Source organism: Gymnodraco acuticeps, unplaced genomic scaffold (genome assembly GCF_902827175.1).
Source record: "Gymnodraco acuticeps unplaced genomic scaffold, fGymAcu1.1, whole genome shotgun sequence".
Classification (NCBI taxonomy): domain Eukaryota; kingdom Metazoa; phylum Chordata; class Actinopteri; order Perciformes; family Bathydraconidae; genus Gymnodraco; species Gymnodraco acuticeps.
The window spans coordinates 205845-224804 of record NW_022992052.1 but is presented as its reverse complement, the minus strand read 5'-3'; the positions used below and the strand labels follow the sequence as shown (position 1 = coordinate 224804).

At 42.1% G+C, this 18960-nt stretch overlaps 1 protein-coding gene across 1 annotated transcript in view; it reads left to right on the top strand.

The window, feature by feature from the left end:
- The first annotated feature begins 3402 nt into the window (after positions 1–3402).
- slc27a6 (solute carrier family 27 member 6) overlaps positions 3403–18960 on the top strand; it is a 29556-nt gene continuing 13998 nt past the window's right edge. The window contains exons 1-4 of the mRNA XM_034202021.1: positions 3403–3976; positions 6874–7083; positions 10103–10261; positions 17086–17210. Coding sequence (XP_034057912.1) covers positions 3490–3976; positions 6874–7083; positions 10103–10261; positions 17086–17210 — 981 coding nt within the window. The 5' untranslated portion in view covers positions 3403–3489. The remainder of the gene's footprint in view (positions 3977–6873; positions 7084–10102; positions 10262–17085; positions 17211–18960) is intronic.

Genomic DNA, 18960 nt, shown 5'->3' with positions numbered 1-18960 from the left:
CGGAAGTAAGTATTCTCCTTACTGTCGATTGATTTTACAGTGATATCTGCACTACTCATCAACTCAAAAACACCAAATTATCCTTGTTAATTACACAACATTGATTGGTTTAAATTGTGTACAATGCTTTTGTATTTTTCCCCTTCGATTCGGAGAAACGAATATTTTTTCGGAGTTTTTGGATGGCAGAAGACACTACACTACCCAGAATCCTCAGCTATCGTTTGGGACTACACCATGTGCTTAGCTTGACAAACCCCGTGATCAGTTCTCAAGCTCTGTGATTGGATGTTGGAGTGGCAGTGCGCGAAGTTTACACGGAGCGTCAAAAAGCACCTTGAAATGGAATGAAACCCATCGACGGCACACTATTCTAAACAAGAATCGAACGTGTCCTTGTGGTATAACCTTGTGGTTTCAGAGAGAATCCTTGATAATCCATGATATGGAGTTTCATCACGGCAGCATTTAGTTTAGACAGTAGCTGCCGGGTCCCGCATGAGCTCAGACCCCTCCTCTTTCTTATCAATTTATTTTCATTTTTTTAAGCTTTATACCCCAAAGCAGCATTTTTGAAACCGGAAGTGAAATAGAGGGATATGAGACATGGCTAGAATGGGTGATCTGTTTGGTATTTTGAGCAAAACACTTCATAGACATGTTTTTTATATATTTCTATATATCTGAGACCTATGCTATTGCCTAAAAATAGCATGATAGGTGACCTTTAAGGGGTCAAATAAGACTTCCCCTTGCTCCTTTCCATTCTTTCACACACACATACGGGTATTGGGCCGAGCGCAACACCGTACTTCCGGTATCCGCCGTTTTACGCGAGGTGCAAGCAGCCGTACACCGTCTAGGTGTTGCTAAGCTTCCTGTACTGAATATCATAGTCTATTGCCTTAATCAATATCTAGTCAACTCTAAAATACCACATATATGCATTGGCATGATAATATTATTGTGACAAGTGGGGTATTCACCTGGTGTTTCCAGAAGATAGACGTAGATGCAGCCAAAATCGACGAAGGCCACTGTCGTTTTTCCATACGTCTGCAGGCAGTCTGTAACAACCCACACAGCTCTAGTTTACGCTGGTAACGACCTAGAGCACACCCCTCAAGTCCAGAGATGTAATCCGAAGACATGCAGCGATTTCTTCGGTCGTTAATTCAGAAAAAAACCTAGTGCGCTCTGCCTGGCTACGTTAGCTAGCTGTTTATATTTGCACTTCCAGGATATTAGCACCTCCAGGAAAATGGCGTATTTATATATATATGGCGCGTGTTGCATTGTGGGTAGCTCGTGACGTCACCGTGTGTGAAAGAATCATGGGCTACACAAAACTGCTAGGTTTTGGCTACATATCTTGTTTTATAATAAATACCATGAGTGGAAATATATATATATATATATATATCTCAGAAATATTAACAGTAACCTTTCCTCCAAAATAATTCCCCAGCTGCTGTTTACTACCAAATTCACCGCCACAACAGCTTCTCTGTTATCAGACTTTTAAAAAGAGGAAAACACCTCGCGACACTCCCACTAACTGTCACGTGAGGACGCTTCCAGAAAGTTACTTTCAGGAACCAGCCATACCGGAAGTTAGTCTACTCTTCAAAATAAAACGTTATGAAATGCTTACAAAAGAGGGGAAAAGCTGGTTAAAAAAACGTTTATAATTTACTTAATGATCATTTCTACCTTTGTCAAGATGTGGGTTTCATAGCATATATTTTAATATTGGGGATTTGTTGTTGTTGTGACATATCATAGACTAAAGGAGATACATAAGTAACAATTAAGTCTCTTTTTCCTCTCTGCAACTGCTTCAAATCAGTCTACTTTGTGTCTTGTCTATTATTATCACAATGGATTATAAAACCATCACACAGGGAACATGCTCATGACCCCAAGTGATCGGGGGGTGGTCAAATTATTCACTTTTTAATAGAGTCCTATAAGGAACTTCTGGTGGCCTGATGTGTCTTCGTAATAATTCATCCTACTCTATTGTTCATGCTGTTTTACTTCCATACTAACGATCCATGTCCTCACAGACCCTACCCCTCGCTCCTGTCCTGCAGTAATACGCTTTTTTCAAACACTTTTTTTAACACTGTAGGCCAGGGGTGTCAAACTCAAATCCGGCCCGTGACTTCATTTTCTGTGGCCCCACAAGAGCTCTGAAAGAATATAATATGTTTATTATACGGTTACATGGCGATTTACAGAAGCACTTTGCCCATAAACTACATTTCCCACAATGCATTTCAAATATGCCTTTTTTCTTAGAATGTGCCTTTTTCTCAGAATTTGACTTGTTTTTAAAATGTTACTTTTTTTTCAAAATGTTACTTTAAAAAAAAAAAATGCACTTCCTTTTTTAAAATGCCACTTCAAGGTTCTTTATTTTGTCATACGAACATAGCTACAGTGTAGTTATGCCGATGAAAATATTAGGTCACAGGCTTCTCCAACAGTGCAACACAATAACACAGATAAACAGAAAAATATAGTGCAAGTAAATAGTAAATACAAAAAGAAAAATAGTGCAAGAGTCTATATGCAAGTTATTGGAATGATATATTGGGTAAATAGATCAATAATGACTAAGTAGCAGATGAATGTTATGGATGTTGTTTCAACAGTTCAGGTGTTTAACATGTGACATTCTCACTGAAGAGACTTGCAATTATTTGCCCCAGACTTCTGCTTTCAGACGTAGCTAATTATGCAATTATTACCCTATCTGATAATAATCCAATGCAAAGGCAATAATGTCATATAATACATTATTTTATATATATATTTATATATGTATTCTTACATAGTCTTAAAGTTACAACCGGCCCTTTGAGTGCAGCCATAATGCTGAATGATGTGGCCCGCGATTAAATTGAGTTTGACACCCCTGCTGTAGGCTATTTCAGCAATGGCGGTTCTAGAAGTTTTTTACTGGTGTTGGGGGCCTGTTATTGAACTAGAGGCCTATTTAATGCTGGAGGAAGCGGACAAAGACAGTGTTCAAGATTTACACTTTTTCAATTCAGTATAGTGATAATGCACAAAAAAACATAAAATACCATTATTGTTTTAATTAATTATAACTTAGTTCCAATTCTAGTTTAGCTACTCACTTTAAAATGGACCTGAATGCAGTTTGGGGTAATAAAAACATTAGTTATGCAGCCAAATGTTCTTTGTATTTTGTTTCTTAACATCATAACAACAAATATGTCCTATAACAGCCCATGTATTTCCGTATTCTCCCTGTTACCCAACATGATCCTCTTTTATTTTGAAGGCAGCATGTCTCTTTATCCAGTCAGCTGTTGTGTGGCTTAACCTTCTACTACTACTACCACTACTCCTCCTGGGTTACATCACGCTGACATTGTGTGTGTATATAACTCTGGTGTAACCTGGCTCCATCAGCAGATCTCCACCGGGTCCTCTATCCGTCCCACAGCCGCAGACATGACGCCCTCTCTGGGATGGCTCTCAGCTCTGATCGCGGGATTTTTCTCGGTTCATGTGCTGCAGAAACTCTGCTTCCCATACTTCTGGAGGGACCTTATGTTTCTGCTCAGGGTGATGAGATACGGGGCGAATCTGGAGCTGTTTAAACTGAGATCCCGCGTGCACACGGTGCTGGACAGGTTCATCCAGCAGGCTCAGCGCGTGCCGGACAAGCCTTTTGTCATTTACGAGGGGAGCGTGCACACCTACCGGGACATCGAGAGGCGAAGCAACAGACTGGCACATGTGTTCCTGGAGGACGTGAAGTTGAGGAAAGGGGAATGCATTGCCTTGCTCATGAGCAACGAGCCCGACTTCCTGTGCGTTTGGTTTGGTTTGGCCAAGGTGGGATGCTCCGTGGCTTTCCTGAACATCAACATTAAGTCAAAGTCTCTGCTGCACTGCGTGAACTGCTGTGGAGCCACAACTCTGATAGTTGGTGCAGGTAAAAGTCTCATCATCACACCTGAGCAGCACCAGGCACTGAGGCTCTCAACATCCACATCATTTTATTTATATAGACTAATATCACACATTGAAATTGTACTCAGGGAACTTTAAGGAATTACAGCATGGAGGTGGAGAAAGTACTCAGATTATTCAGTGAAGAAATACTCGGGTAAAGGTAAAGGTCTCACCTGAGCAGCACCAGGCACTAAGGCTTCTCAACATACATTGTACAGCTTAAAGGTAGAGCATGACACCCTATATCCAGAGGTCTAGAAAGTACTTAATTATTTACTTAAGCAAAAGTTCACACCTGATGCTTCTCCACATCACAGCAATCAATGGCATTTTATTTATATACTCATATCACAAGTACTCAGAGAGCTTTCAGGAATTACAGCATGACACCCTATGTCCAGAGGTCGAGAAAGTACTCAGATTATTTACTTAAGCAAAAGTTAAGCAATACTACAGTGTACAAATACTCAGGTAAAGGTACAAGTCCTGCATTCAAAATTGTACTTACGTAAAAGTACCAAAAGTAAAGTACTCGTTATACACAATAGCCATTTTTAGCAGCAGATATTTTACATGTATTGTGTAATCGGTGCATTACTGTGTTCATCACTTCAGTGTTGCACTTGGTAAAGATGGGGTTTATTTGATCTACTTTATGAACCACTGGGTATTATAATAATCTATTGTAAAATGTGTGGAATTACTTTTTGTACCCTCTGCGTGGTAACAAGTAATTAAATGTCAAAATACACCTATTGGAGTGAAAAGTACATTTGCCCACAAAATGTATTGCAGTGAAAGTTTAAAGTAGTATAATGTGAAAAAAATACTTAAGTAAAGTACAAGTTTTACTTAATGACAGTACCACTTGCCTTAGTCCTAAGACAATAACAAAAAAACTCCCGTGGATGTGCACTTTTCAGTATATGTCGTTTTTAATGTATCTTTCTTTAAATTCCCTCAACTTGTGCACCGTCCATCAGTCTGTCAATGAGTATCCTAACATGCTAAACATCCAGTAACTCTGCATTCTAACATCATCTCTCAATCCTCCACAAACGATCTATGGCTACTCAATATTATTCATACTCTGAGCTGCAGGAGATGTATCCTGACCAAGTTTTAGTATTTACTATTTATTGAAAGTTTAGTTTTTGCCTATGGACACAGAAGACCAACATTAAATCCACTTCGAGTGTCTGGAGTTTCAGTGAATGATTGCGCGATTTCAAAACTCATACTCGAATCATACTCGGCTTGCTCCCATGGTCCATTGAAGAATCCTGTTTCTACAGTTAATAGATTCCCCACGCGGCAGCCATGTGACAGGACCACAGATCATGGCTCAAACTAACAAGCATGATGTTGGTCTGGGCCGCTGTCCACAGCACAACCCCACCAACAGGAGAGGGTTTCATGGAAGAGCAGGAACACGGAGACACTGATAAGAGTGGATGTGGTGCGATATTACCTCTGAGGAGGAGGTTAAGTTGGGTTAGTTACTGTCTGTCTGTCAACAGGATTCAAAGTTACACATCTACTCTCCTGATTTTTCATGAAACGTAATAAAGTGAGGCCAAAGAAGAGTCAATTCAAAGTTGGAATGGATCCTAACACTGAGTGGATACATGAACTGTGTTTCACTTTTGGTTACATCGCTACAGCATAGAGCATTAGTTCCCGATTGTAAATGACCATTCGCTGAAGTCGGAGCAGTTTGCAACATGTTTTTAAAATGCTTTCAGTGATTAAATACAACACAAACTCTTTGAAGTGTCTACAGTATGTTGAACACAGACGTCTCGAGTTCTAACGGTTGTTATCACAATGGAAGCCATCTTTATTTAGAATTCTGTATTGATCCAAAACGTCCCTCGGTTTTTTTATCCGTCCTTTTTTGGGTCTCCCATGCTCAGAAGGTAACAAGTGTTTCTGAAACATGGAGAGCCGTCTCTTAAAGGCAGAGGAATTGTCCGTCCAATCTTCTGGACCAGGAACTGCCACAGGTCAAGTTTCCCCACTATCGTTCATTATCAATCAATCTCTGATCGGCATACTGTCCCGATGCAAGGCTCAGGGAAACCCAAACTCATTAGGAGGTTGTGGTGAGAAAAGAGCTTTGTGGAGTTGTATGAAAAAAAAACGAACTCAAGAGATGATGGTTTGATGGAGAGAGAGAGACTTCCCACATCCATCCATCCATCCATCCATCTTCTCCCGCTTATCCGTGGTCGGGTCTCGGAGGTATCAGTTCCAGCAGAGAGCCCCAAACTTTCTTTTCCCTGGCGACATCAACCAGCTCTGACTGGGGGATCCCAAGGCGCTCCCAGGCCAGCGAAGAGATATAATCCCTCCACCTGGTCCTAGGTCTACCCCTTGGTCTCTTCCCAGCTGGACGTGCCTGGAACACCTCCCTAGGGAGGCGCCCAGGTGGCATCCTAACTAGGTGCCCGAACCACCTCAACTGGCTCCTTTCGACGCGAAGGAGGAGCGGCTCAACTCCGAGTAGCTCCCTGATGACCGAACTTCTCACCTTATCCTTAAGGGAGACACCAGACACCCTGCGGAGAAAACCCATCTCGGCCGCTTGTATCCGCGATCTCGTTCTTTCGGTCTTTCGGACTTCTCACATTCTTATTAATAATGTGATGGTGAAGTTTCATGAGTAGTAATTTTTTCCCAAATCATGCAGGGTGAGCACAATTTAAGATAAGAAGTACTTTATTGATCCCAAGTTGGTAAATGTTTGAGTTGCAGCAGCATATAAAGACATGGCATTGTACAATACAAATGAATGTGAAAATGCACATGTTGAATACAAATGAAGTGGAATAATCTATGAAAAATAAAAAAGGTTTTGTTCTCTCCATCTCCCAGACTTGGTGGACAGTATGAACGGCATCTTGAGCAGCCTGCAGGAGGAAAACATCCAGGTTTGGGCCATGAAGAGCCACACTGAACACACACACATTCACACGCTTCTGGATAAGGTAGAGGCCGCCTCAGAGCAGCCGGTGCCAGCATCGCTACGGGCAACCACCTCCCTCAAAGCCCCCACCCTCTACATCTTCACCTCTGGAACCACTGGTGAGTTTCCTTTACCGCTCAGGAAGAAGAAGAAGTCACATTTTAAATCGCTGTGTTTTCTCTCCCTCAGCTTTCACATACATTCATACAGAGGGTGCAATACGGTGCCACTAACACACACACACACACACACACACACACACACACACACACACACACACACACACACACACACACACACACACACACACACACATTCATACAGCACACACACACACACACACACACACACACACACACACACACACACACACACACACACACACTCACTCATACAGAGGGTGCAATATGGTACCACACACACACACACACACACACACACATTCATACAGAGGGTGCAACACACACACACCCACACACTCACTCATACAGAGAGTGCAATACGGTACCACTAACACACACACACACACACACACACACACACACACACACACACACACACACACACACACACACACACAGTAGAGGCTAAGCCAACGCTTTAAGCCTCTGAGGATCTGCTTGGTGGGTGTAATTGACGCACACCTTGTTTGCTGCCGAATAAAAGTCAGAACCAACGTTTCCAGTTCGAAATAGTCCATTTATTTCCCTTTTTTACTGGTTTCTTTGTTTCATTCACCACACCATATTTATGGTTCACACAATACCTTTTGCTTTGTTTTTAATCCAGTGTTTGTGTGCGTGTTCTCCGTGTGTGCTCCTTGTGTGTGTGTGCTCCTTGTGTGTGTGTGCTCCTTGTGTGTGTGTGCTCCTTGTGTGTGTGTGCTCCTTGTGAGTGTGCTCTCCGTGTGTGGTCAAAAACTGTATGGGCCTTCCGGTGGAACATCTCCCCAACACACATAGGTTCCTCCCTTTATACCCACAGTTAATTGGCTCCTACACACACATTCATACAGAGGGTGCAATACAGTGCCACCAACACACACACACACACACACACACACACACACACACAGAGGGTGCAATACGGTGCCACCAACAAACACACACTCACAGACAGATTCATACAGAGGGTGCAATACGGTGCCACTAACACACACACACACACACACACACACACATTCATACAGAGGGTGCTATACGTTGCCACTAACACAAACACACACAGACACAGACACTCACACACTCACTCACAGATTCATACAGAGGGTGCAATACGGTACCACACACACACACACACTCACTCACTCACTCACTCACTCACAGATTCATACAGAGGGTGCAATACGGTACCACTAACACACACACACACACACACACACACACACACACACACACACACACACACACACACACACACACACACACACACACACACACTCATACAGAGGGTGCAACACACACACACCCACACACTCACTCACTCATACAGAGGGTGCAATACGGTACCACTAACACACACTCACACACACTCACACATTCATACAGAGGGTGCTATACGTTGCCACTAACACAAACACACACAGACACAGACACTCACATTCATACAGAGGCTGCCATACGTTGCCACTAACACACACTCACACACACATTCACGTTGGGTTTCCATCGGGGGCGATTTGTGGTAACGATGTAAATGTTCCCGCTGTTGGACTCATTAAGTCTGATTTCTGATTACTTCATGTAACTAACTTCATACTGTTATACTCCATTATAGCCGCCTGTGTTTGTTATGGTTGTCATGGTGACGCTGTACATCTCCAGTTTCTCCTGGGGGGCCCGACACTTCTCCCCTGTGTACACCCTTGAACACAGCAGTCACTTTAAAATGCTGATACGTTTTAACACTGATTCACCTTCTCTGACTTATCATTTAGTACTTGACCTTAAACATGAACTTGATATGGTTTCATTCACAATTTGGGAAATCCCTGTCATTTATTTGCCCAAAACCCGGGTTTGATTTTACAGTGGCATGAGGCTTTTCAGAATGACAGTGAAAGCTTGTTTCCACTGGACGTCATCCGTCAGTCAGAACAGGAGGGCTTTGGTTCTTGTTAATTCACCCTCTTTATCACATATCACTGTGACCTGAGGAGGGTCTTTAGCACACAGTGAGGAAAACACAGGGAAGAGAGAAAGGTTGCAGATCGATAAAGATATTCGTATTTATTTTCAAGATTTGCAACGGATACCTATTCAAGTTCTTACAGATCAGGAGTTTCATATTCAAGACGCAACAGTCCTTATCCAGGCCTACTCTCACCTCTATGGGAGAGATGATGGTAAACCATCACTGCAAGAGGGGTCTCATTCCTAATGTCTTTGGAATTATATTGGATGGTTCTCAAGGTTCCTCAGAAAATAAACGACTGATAAGTAAGGTCTGTGGTTAACACAAGTTTAAGAATGTCATGTGCTGTTTTACCACTTAAAATATGTCAGTAAACACCCCACTGGTGAATGTCTGAAGCTTCTATGTGTCTTAAAAACAGAGCCTGCTTAATGAGACGACTAAACGTCATCACACTGAACATTAGCCACCTTTAGCTTAGCGGTGGTGACGTGCAGCCGCTCTGTAGTTTGCTTATAGCCTGGCGTTTGCTTTTTACCTCTCGCTATTACGCTAAAATAAATACTAAAAGTGGTGTTGACATGTGGAGAGTATCCTGCTGAACAAAACCTGTTGAGTATCATAAACTTGTTTCTGCCTTATCTTCTGCTATTTTTCAAAAGTCCAATGGAAAAACCCTTTTGCTTTTTGTCAAGTGATCCCTTAAGATGCTAACTTCCAGCTTGGACTATATAGCATGACATGTTACATGTTCATCGACATGGCCAGTGTATGTACCTCCTCCCCATGCTAGCATTGGAGCTAACATGGCAGAAACGCATAGAGAAAGTATGCTAATTAAAAAATATATAATGTAATACAGCTTCTTGTCTTGTTCACATCATGTAATACAGCTTCTTGTCTTGTTCACATCATGTAATACAGCTTCTTGTCTTGTTCACATCATGTAATACAGCTTCTTGTCTTGTTCACATCATGTAATACAGCTTCTTGTCTTGTTCCCAGGGCTCCCTAAGGCTGCAGTGATCACTCACCTGCAGAGCCTGAAGGCAGCAGCAGGGTTTTGGGCGTTTGGAGCGACTGAAGATGACGTGATGTACATCCCTCTGCCGCTCTACCACAGCGCAGCCTCCCTCATAGGGATCGGAGGAACCATAGAGCTGGGTAGGCCTCTACATATGTGTTAAAGCAGGGGTGTCAAACTCAAGGCCCGGGGGCCAAATCCGGCCCGCCACTTCATTTTCTGTGGCCCCACAAGAGCTCTGAAATAATATAATATGTTTATTATACGGTTACATGGCGATGTACAGAAGCACGTTGCCCATAAACTACATGTCCCACAATGCATCTCAAATTTGACTTTTTTCTCAGAATTTGACTTTTTTTCTTCAAAATATGCCTTTTTTCTTAGAATCTTCCCCTTTTTTTGTCACTTTTTTTTCTCCAGAATTTGGCTTTTCTGTTTAAATCATTTTGTGACATTCTCACTGAAGAGACTTGCAATTACTTGCCTTAGACTTCTGCTTTCAGACGTTGTTAATTATTAAGTTATTACCCTATTAGATAATAATCCACTGCAGAGGCAATCATGTAATATAATGCATTATTTTATATAAAATATTTATATATGTATTTTGATATAGTCTTAAAGTTACAACCAGCCCTTTGAGTGCAACCATAATCCCTACGTGGCCCGTGATGAAATTGAGTTTGACACCCCTGTATTAAAGGTTTCCTATCATGCTATTTTTAGGCATATATTAAGGGCATTGTTTCTGATAGCAACGTTTCTGATTGGGCCGTGCGTCCACATCTCCGATATTACGTCATATCGGACGCAAATCTGGATCAGCTCCGTTGTAGCCCCGTTTTTAGAGATTTGGGTACGGAGGAAAAGAGAGAGGGTTTTATTTTCTGACACACCGGGGACACAGAGTTATGTATAAAAGACATCAAAAAGTGCATTTTCCATGATAGGACACCTTTTAATAATCATCCTTTTTCATCGCTGTTGAATCGGTTGTATTCTTTACATGGTCGAATGAAATCTACACATGGAGAAGTAACTAAGTACTGCAATTTAAAGCAAGATGACACATCAGCGAGACCCTTAATAATAGCTCTGATACTAATAGAAACTTAAGCTTTGATATCATTTTTAATTGATGAGTTATATAACCTCCTATCAAAAGCACAGTGTCCTCTCATCAGCGTGACCTCTTGGACCATCACTGTTTCTCTCCAACTAGCCGCTTCATTGGAGGCTTTATAGCAAGACACTGGACACTGTTATGTAAAATATTATTGTTGCTGTTTTCCATCTTTTATACAATGGACCACTGTATGAGCTTTCATATTTGGGCTAGGGCAACATCACAGTAGTATCACACTGATCTAGAATAAGTATAAAATAATGTCACAGTTATAAAATTGTTTTGGAAAAGCAACAAATTCTTAGTTGGCCATTGTATTGACAAATCCTTGGCTTGTGTTCCAAGTGCTACTAAAGTTGACAGTTCATCGCCCCTCACTGGTGGAGATAACCATCGCTCCAGTCTGTTCTAACAAACCTTGGTGAGGCCAGTGTCCTGTTACTGCAGATGTTGAAATGCACTTTATTAAACCTGCCAGAGAGAGGTTTCCTCCTACAAGCCAGGAGCCAATCTGCAGGTCCGACACTCCTGTGGTTCTGCAGATAGGATATTTATTTATTTGGTAGGGACATTGCACATTAATGAACACTTAAAGGTGGGGGTAGGTAAAAACCGGCTCGAGATACACTTTTTGTTATATTCCATGGAATGCTCTTAACATCCCGATAGCAATGAATATCTGAAGTGCTTTGACAATAAATACATTAAAAAATGTCCTCTAAAACCTTTAAAACATGAAATATGCCAAGTGTAAATATGCCGGATTTAGCTTTCAGGTACTTTCCATCCGCAGTCCCTCACGTAAAACATTAAGAAAAATAAAATTACAAACATAGCAGTACACAGTGGCGGCGCCAGGGTATGGCTGGGGTAGGCTAGAGCCAAGAAATGGCTTAGCCCCACCATGAAAAATGATGTTAAAGGAAGCAAAATAAAGTCCGCCAACTCGCGCGGAGTAAATTGCACAGACAGCAGTTAGTCAGATTGATTTAGCCACTCGTCTGGAAATACCGAAGACTAGAAACGGTTTTGAAAACTTTTGTCACGTAGTGATCGTCTTCTCAGTAGAACATCTTTGATAATGTCTTCTGGCCAATCAGAATCAAGATAACAGCGTGGTGTTGTTGTATGTCAAAAGGTAAACATGAAGTGTGTCAACATGGTGCTTGAACTTTGATCATTCATGTAGAGATGAAGTCACTCGGCTCCAGATCAGGTTTGAGACCAAATAAAGAAATAACAGCTCATATCAGATGATGTATTTAAAGGTCACCTATTATGCAAAATCCACTTCTCCATGTCTCTTCTACATCAACATGTGTCCCCTCTTCTTTGTGTCTCTTCTACATCAACATGTGTCCCCTCTTCTTTGTGTCTCTTCTACATCAACATGTGTCCCCTCTTCTTCATGTCTCCTCTACATCAACATGTGTCCCCTCTTCTTTGTGTCTCTTCTACATCAACATGTGTCCCCTCTTCTTTGTGTCTCTTCTACATCAACATGTGTCCCCTCTTCTTCATGTCTCCTCTACATCAACATGTGTCCCCTCTTCTTTGTGTCTCTTCTACATCAACATGTGTCCCCTCTTCTTCATGTCTCTTCTACATCAACATGTGTCCCCTCTTCTTCGTGTCTCTTCTACATCAACATGTGTCCCCCTCTTCTTCACGTCTCTTCTACATCAACATGTGTCCCCTCTTCTTCGTGTCTCTTCTACATCAACATGTGTCCCCTCTTCTCCATGTCTCTTCTACATCAACATGTGTCCCCTCTTCTTCATGTCTCTTCTACATCAACATGTGTCCCCTCTTCTCCATGTCTCTTCTACATCAACATGTGTCCCCTCTTCTTCATGTCTCTTCTACATCAACATGTGTCCCCTCTTCTCCATGTCTCTTCTACATCAACATGTGTCCCCTCTTCTCCATGTCTCTTCTACATCAACATGTGTCCCCTCTTCTTCATGTCTCTTCTACATCAACATGTGTCCCCTCTTCTTCGTGTCTCTTCTACATCAACATGTGTCCCCTCTTCTTCATGTCTCTTCTACATCAACATGTGTCCCCTCTTCTTCATGTGTCTTCTACATCAACATGTGTCCCCTCTTCTCCGTGTCTCTTCTACATCAACATGTGTCCCCTCTTCTTCATGTGTCTTCTACATCAACATGTGTCCCCTCTTCTTCATGTCTCTTCTACATCAACATGTGTCCCCTCTTCTTCATGTCTCTTCTACATCAACATGTGTCCCGTCTTCTTCATGTCTCTTCTACATCAACATGTGTCCCCTCTTCTTCATGTCTCTTCTACATCAACATGTGTCCCCTCTTCTTCATGTCTCTTCTACATCAACATGTGTCCCGTCTTCTTCATGTCTCTTCTACATCAACATGTGTCCCCTCTTCTTCATGTCTCTTCTACATCAACATGTGTCCCCTCTTCTTCATGTCTCTTCTACATCAACATGTGTCCCGTCTTCTTCATGTCTCTTCTACATCAACATGTGTCCCCTCTTCTTCATGTCTCTTCTACATCAACATGTGTCCCCTCTTCTTCATGTCTCTTCTACATCAACATGTGTCCCCTCTTCTTCATGTTCTTCTACATCAACATGTGTCCCCTCTTCTCCATGTCTCTTCTACATCAACATGTGTCCCCTCTTCTTCACGTCTCTTCTACATCCACATGTGTCCCCTCTTCTTCATGTCTCTTCTACATCAACATGTGTCCCCTCTTCTTCATGTCTCTTCTACATCAACATGTGTCCCCTCTTCTTCATGTTCTTCTACATCAACATGTGTCCCCTCTTCTCCATGTCTCTTCTACATCAACATGTGTCCCCTCTTCTTCATGTCTCCTCTACATCAACATGTGTCCCCTCTTCTTCACATCTCTTCTACATCAACATGTGTCCCCTCTTCTTCACATCTCTTCTACATCAACATGTGTCCCCTCTTCTTCATGTCTCTTCTACATCAACATGTGTCCCCTCTTCTTCATGTCTCTTCTACATCAACATGTGTCCCCTCTTCTTCATGTCTCCTCTAGATCAACATGTGTCCCCTCTTCTTCATGTCTCTTCTACATCAACATGTGTCCCCTCTTCTTCATGTTCTTCTACATCAACATGTGTCCCCTCTTCTTCATGTCTCTTCTACATCAACATGTGTCCCCTCTTCTCCATGTCTCTTCTACATCAACATGTGTCCCCTCTTCTTCACGTCTCTTCTACATCAACATGTGTCCCCTCTTCTTCATGTCTCTTCTACATCAACATGTGTCCCCTCTTCTTCATGTCTCTTCTACATCAACATGTGTCCCCTCTTCTCCATGTTCTTCTACATCAACATGTGTCCCCTCTTCTTCATGTCTCTTCTACATCAACATGTGTCCCCTCTTCTTCATGTTCTTCTACATCAACATGTGTCCCCCTCTTCTCATGTCTCTTCTACATCAACATGTGTCCCCTCTTCTTCATGTTCTTCTACATCAACATGTGTCCCCTCTTCTTCATGTTCTTCTACATCAACATGTGTTCCCCTCTTCTTCATGTCTCTTCTACATCAACATGTGTCCCCTCTTCTTCACGTCTCTTCTACATCAACATGTGTCCCCTCTTCTTCATGTCTCTTCTACATCAACATGTGTCCCCTCTTCTTCATGTCTCTTCTACATCAACATGTGTCCCCTCTTCTTCATGTTCTTCTACATCAACATGTGTCCCCTCTTCTTCATGTCTCTTCTACATCAACATGTGTCCCCTCTTCTTCATGTCTCTTCTACATCAACATGTGTCCCCTCTTCTTCATGTCTCTTCTACATCAACATGTGTCCCCTCTTCTTCATGTCTCTTCTACATCAACATGTGTCCCCTCTTCTTCATGTCTCTTCTACATCAACATGTGGTCCCCTCTTCTTCATGTCTCTTCTACATCAACATGTGTCCTCTCTTCTTCATGTCTCTTCTACATCAACATGTGTCCCCTCTTCTTCATGTCCCTTCTACATCAACATGTGTCCCCTCTTCTTCATGTCTCTTCTACATCAACATGTGTCCCCTCTTCTTCATGTCTCTTCTACATCAACATGTGTCCCCTCTTCTTCATGTCTCTTCTTCATCAACATGTGTCCCCCTCTTCTTCATGTTCTTCTACATCAACATGTGTCCCCTCTTCTTCATGTTCTTCTACATCAACATGTGTCCCCTCTTCTTCATGTCTCTTCTACATCAACATGTGTCCCCTCTTCTTCATGTCTCTTCTACATCAACATGTGTCCCCTCTTCTTCATGTTCTTCTACATCAACATGTGTCCCCTCTTCTTCATGTTCTTCTACATCAACATGTGTCCCCTCTTCTTCATGTCTCTTCTACATCAACATGTGTCCCCTCTTCTTCACGTCTCTTCTACATCAACATGTGTCCCCTCTTCTTCATGTCTCTTCTACATCAACATGTGTCCCCTCTTCTTCATGTCTCCTCTACATCAACATGTGTCCCCTCTTCTTCATGTCTCCTCTACATCAACATGTGTCCCCTCTTCTTCATGTTCTTCTACATCAACATGTGTCCCCTCTTCTTCATGTCTCCTCTACATCAACATGTGTCCCCTCTTCTTCATGTCTCTTCTACATCAACATGTGTCCCCTCTTCTTCATGTTCTTCTACATCAACATGTGTCCCCTCTTCTTCATGTCTCTTCTACATCAACATGTGTCCCCTCTTCTTCATGTCTCTTCTACATCAACATGTGTCCCTCTTCTTCATGTCTCTTCTACATCAACATGTGTCCCCTCTTCTTCATGTCTCTTCTACATCAACATGTGTCCCCTCTTCTTCATGTCTCTTCTACATCAACATGTGTCCCCTCTTCTTCATGTCTCTTCTACATCAACATGTGTCCTCTCTTCTTCATGTCTCTTCTACATCAACATGTGTCCCCTCTTCTTCATGTCCCTTCTACATCAACATGTGTCCCCTCTTCTTCATGTCTCTTCTACATCAACATGTGTCCCCTCTTCTTCATGTCTCTTCTACATCAACATGTGTCCCCTCTTCTTCATGTCTCTTCTACATCAACATGTGTCCCCTCTTCTTCATGTCTCTTCTACATCAACATGTGTCCCCTCTTCTTCATGTCCCTTCTACATCAACATGTGTCCCCTCTTCTTCATGTCTCTTCTACATCAACATGTGTCCCTCTTCTTCATGTCTCTTCTACATCAACATGTGTCCCCTCTTCTTCATGTCTCTTCTACATCAACATGTGTCCCCTCTTCTTCATGTCTCTTCTACATCAACATGTGTCCCCTCTGTGTAAAGAGACTCTGAAAGTTTCAGGAACAAAGATTCTCTCTCTTTTTGATCCATTTCTATAAAAACCTGTCTGAAAATGAGCTGATCAGATTTTGGCCACTTTATGATGTCATAACGATGTTTTGTCTTGTGTAACCATTAGCCAATCAGCTACCAAGGTACCCCCCCCCCCCCCCCCCCCTTATCACCTGAATCTCCTCTAGAGCTCCATTGAGTTCTTTGTAACCAAATCTCTCTCAGAGGGGCGTGGGGAGGGGCTCCTTATTTTTCATCTAAAGTAACAGACAGAGAATCAGCACTTTGGAAACAGGGCTGAAACAGAGGGGATTATGGGTAATGCTGCAATGATCTGTTTGGTGTTTCAGCCAATCAGAGACAGGTTCTGGATATATCTGAGACCTGTGATATATTGATGAAAAACAGTATGATAGGGGACCTTAAAAGATATTGGAGGATAATGATGTGCAACTTTGTTCAAAAGCATGCTTTGTAAATAATGACGACTGTTGTTTTTCCACAGGTGCTACCTGCATCTTGAAGAAGAAGTTCTCTGCCTCCCAGTTCTGGAACGACTGCAGGAAACATGACGTGACTATTTTCCAGTATATCGGTGAACTCTGCAGATACCTCTGCAACCAGCCTCCGGTGAGCTGCTGTTTGAGTGTGAATAAACTCATGTCTGTCTCTGCGTTGACGTTCATACAGCACCACAACTGTTTTGTAGTGGCTGTTCATCAAATGTACATTGTTCTAAGGCCCAATGTAGTCACAGGTAAGTCTTGAGGGTTTATTCTTAGAAATCACAGCTTCCAAATCCACATGTCTATAGGAGGTCCACTGCAGGCTTAAAGACACTATTAAACTGGATATAGTAAAAAAAAAACTAATTTCAGGCTTTTGGATATTTAAACTCTTGCGCACTCGAGTCTGCTTTATGGCAAAAACTCGACATAAACAATAATAGACATAAACCTTGCACAGTCCAGAAGCGTCAAAACATACAAAACTATACAAAAACTGTATTATTTAAATTCATAATTGCATTTAAATTAAAAGAATCTACAACTTACTTGCAAGCATTTGTAATAATACACCCAAACGGCCCTTTGTGGCTGGAGATGTACCTTCTTATGAACATATACCCCTTGAAAAACTCTCTGGTTTGCCATGAAACACTTAAGGTCTCCTTGTTTGTATGTCCTATAAGTGATTCTCTAATTTACAGAAGGATCTCTTTTTGTGTGAATATGAAGTGAAGTTTGGGAAGACGTGCTTAATCTGATTCTGATGGACCGTTGATCTACCTAAAAGTTTTCTTCTATAATTTGGCTTCTCTTCCGATTACCATATTTTATCCATTCAATGCTTGCTGTTTATATCACAACATGGCTTTCCTTTGTGTTATTCCCTTTTAAATTGTATCCCACACATCAGATCGTCTACAAATACAATGTGACTTAATGAATGTGATTGAGTTTGAGTAGATCAGATGAAGCAGCAGTGCGTCTCCCAGCAAGCCGACTCTCTGTGCAGTCCTTTACAGTTTCTGCTACTTCTGAATCGTTTGAGGAAAATTGTGCGCAACTGTGGCAGAAAGACAAGCTGTCCCTTTGTTTCAGTGTTTGTGTCCTCTCATGGTGGACATGCAGACACACACACACACACACACACACACACACACACACACACACACACACACACACACACTGTGAGGGCTCATCTCCCTGGACTCAAAGTCCTCTTTGTTCCCTCTCCCTCTGTTATGTGGCTGTGTGAGCGACTGTCCTCACCACTGATTGGCAAATTAGAGATTTGGACACGTACGACACATAAGCAGCTTTTCACAAAGTGCACATAAGCGTGAGCACCAATTACTGCTTGTATGCTGTCATTATGAACCAATATGCGAACATGGCAGACACCATAATACTCAGCCAAGCACACACACACGTCAAAGTTTCCTTTATTTCCACACGGCCAGAAAGATAACACACACCACACCTGAGGGAGGATTTCCACTCAAATCAGAGCGCTGTTGTTCGAAGACATTGTTCTCTTTCTACATAAATTAACGAACGAGTTGTTTTAATTGCATGGAAGAAAAAGCGTCGCTACCTTTATGTATAATAAGATAAAGTAGAGCCTCATGCTTATCAGAGAGGAGGATTATTTAGTAGAGGATTACGTTGGGACCACAATGAATCCGTCGGTGCTATAAACAGACTTCACCTTCTCACCCCTGCAGAATTATCCTTCGTTGTATTTCTGAGTCGTTGCCTAAGGTCTGTTTTCTGCCCCCGGTGATGGAAATATTTGGGGTTTGATTACCAACTGAGGTAAATCAGGCCCTAAGGAACCCTACATGCAGGACTGATTGTATTTCGGTTGGTAGTCA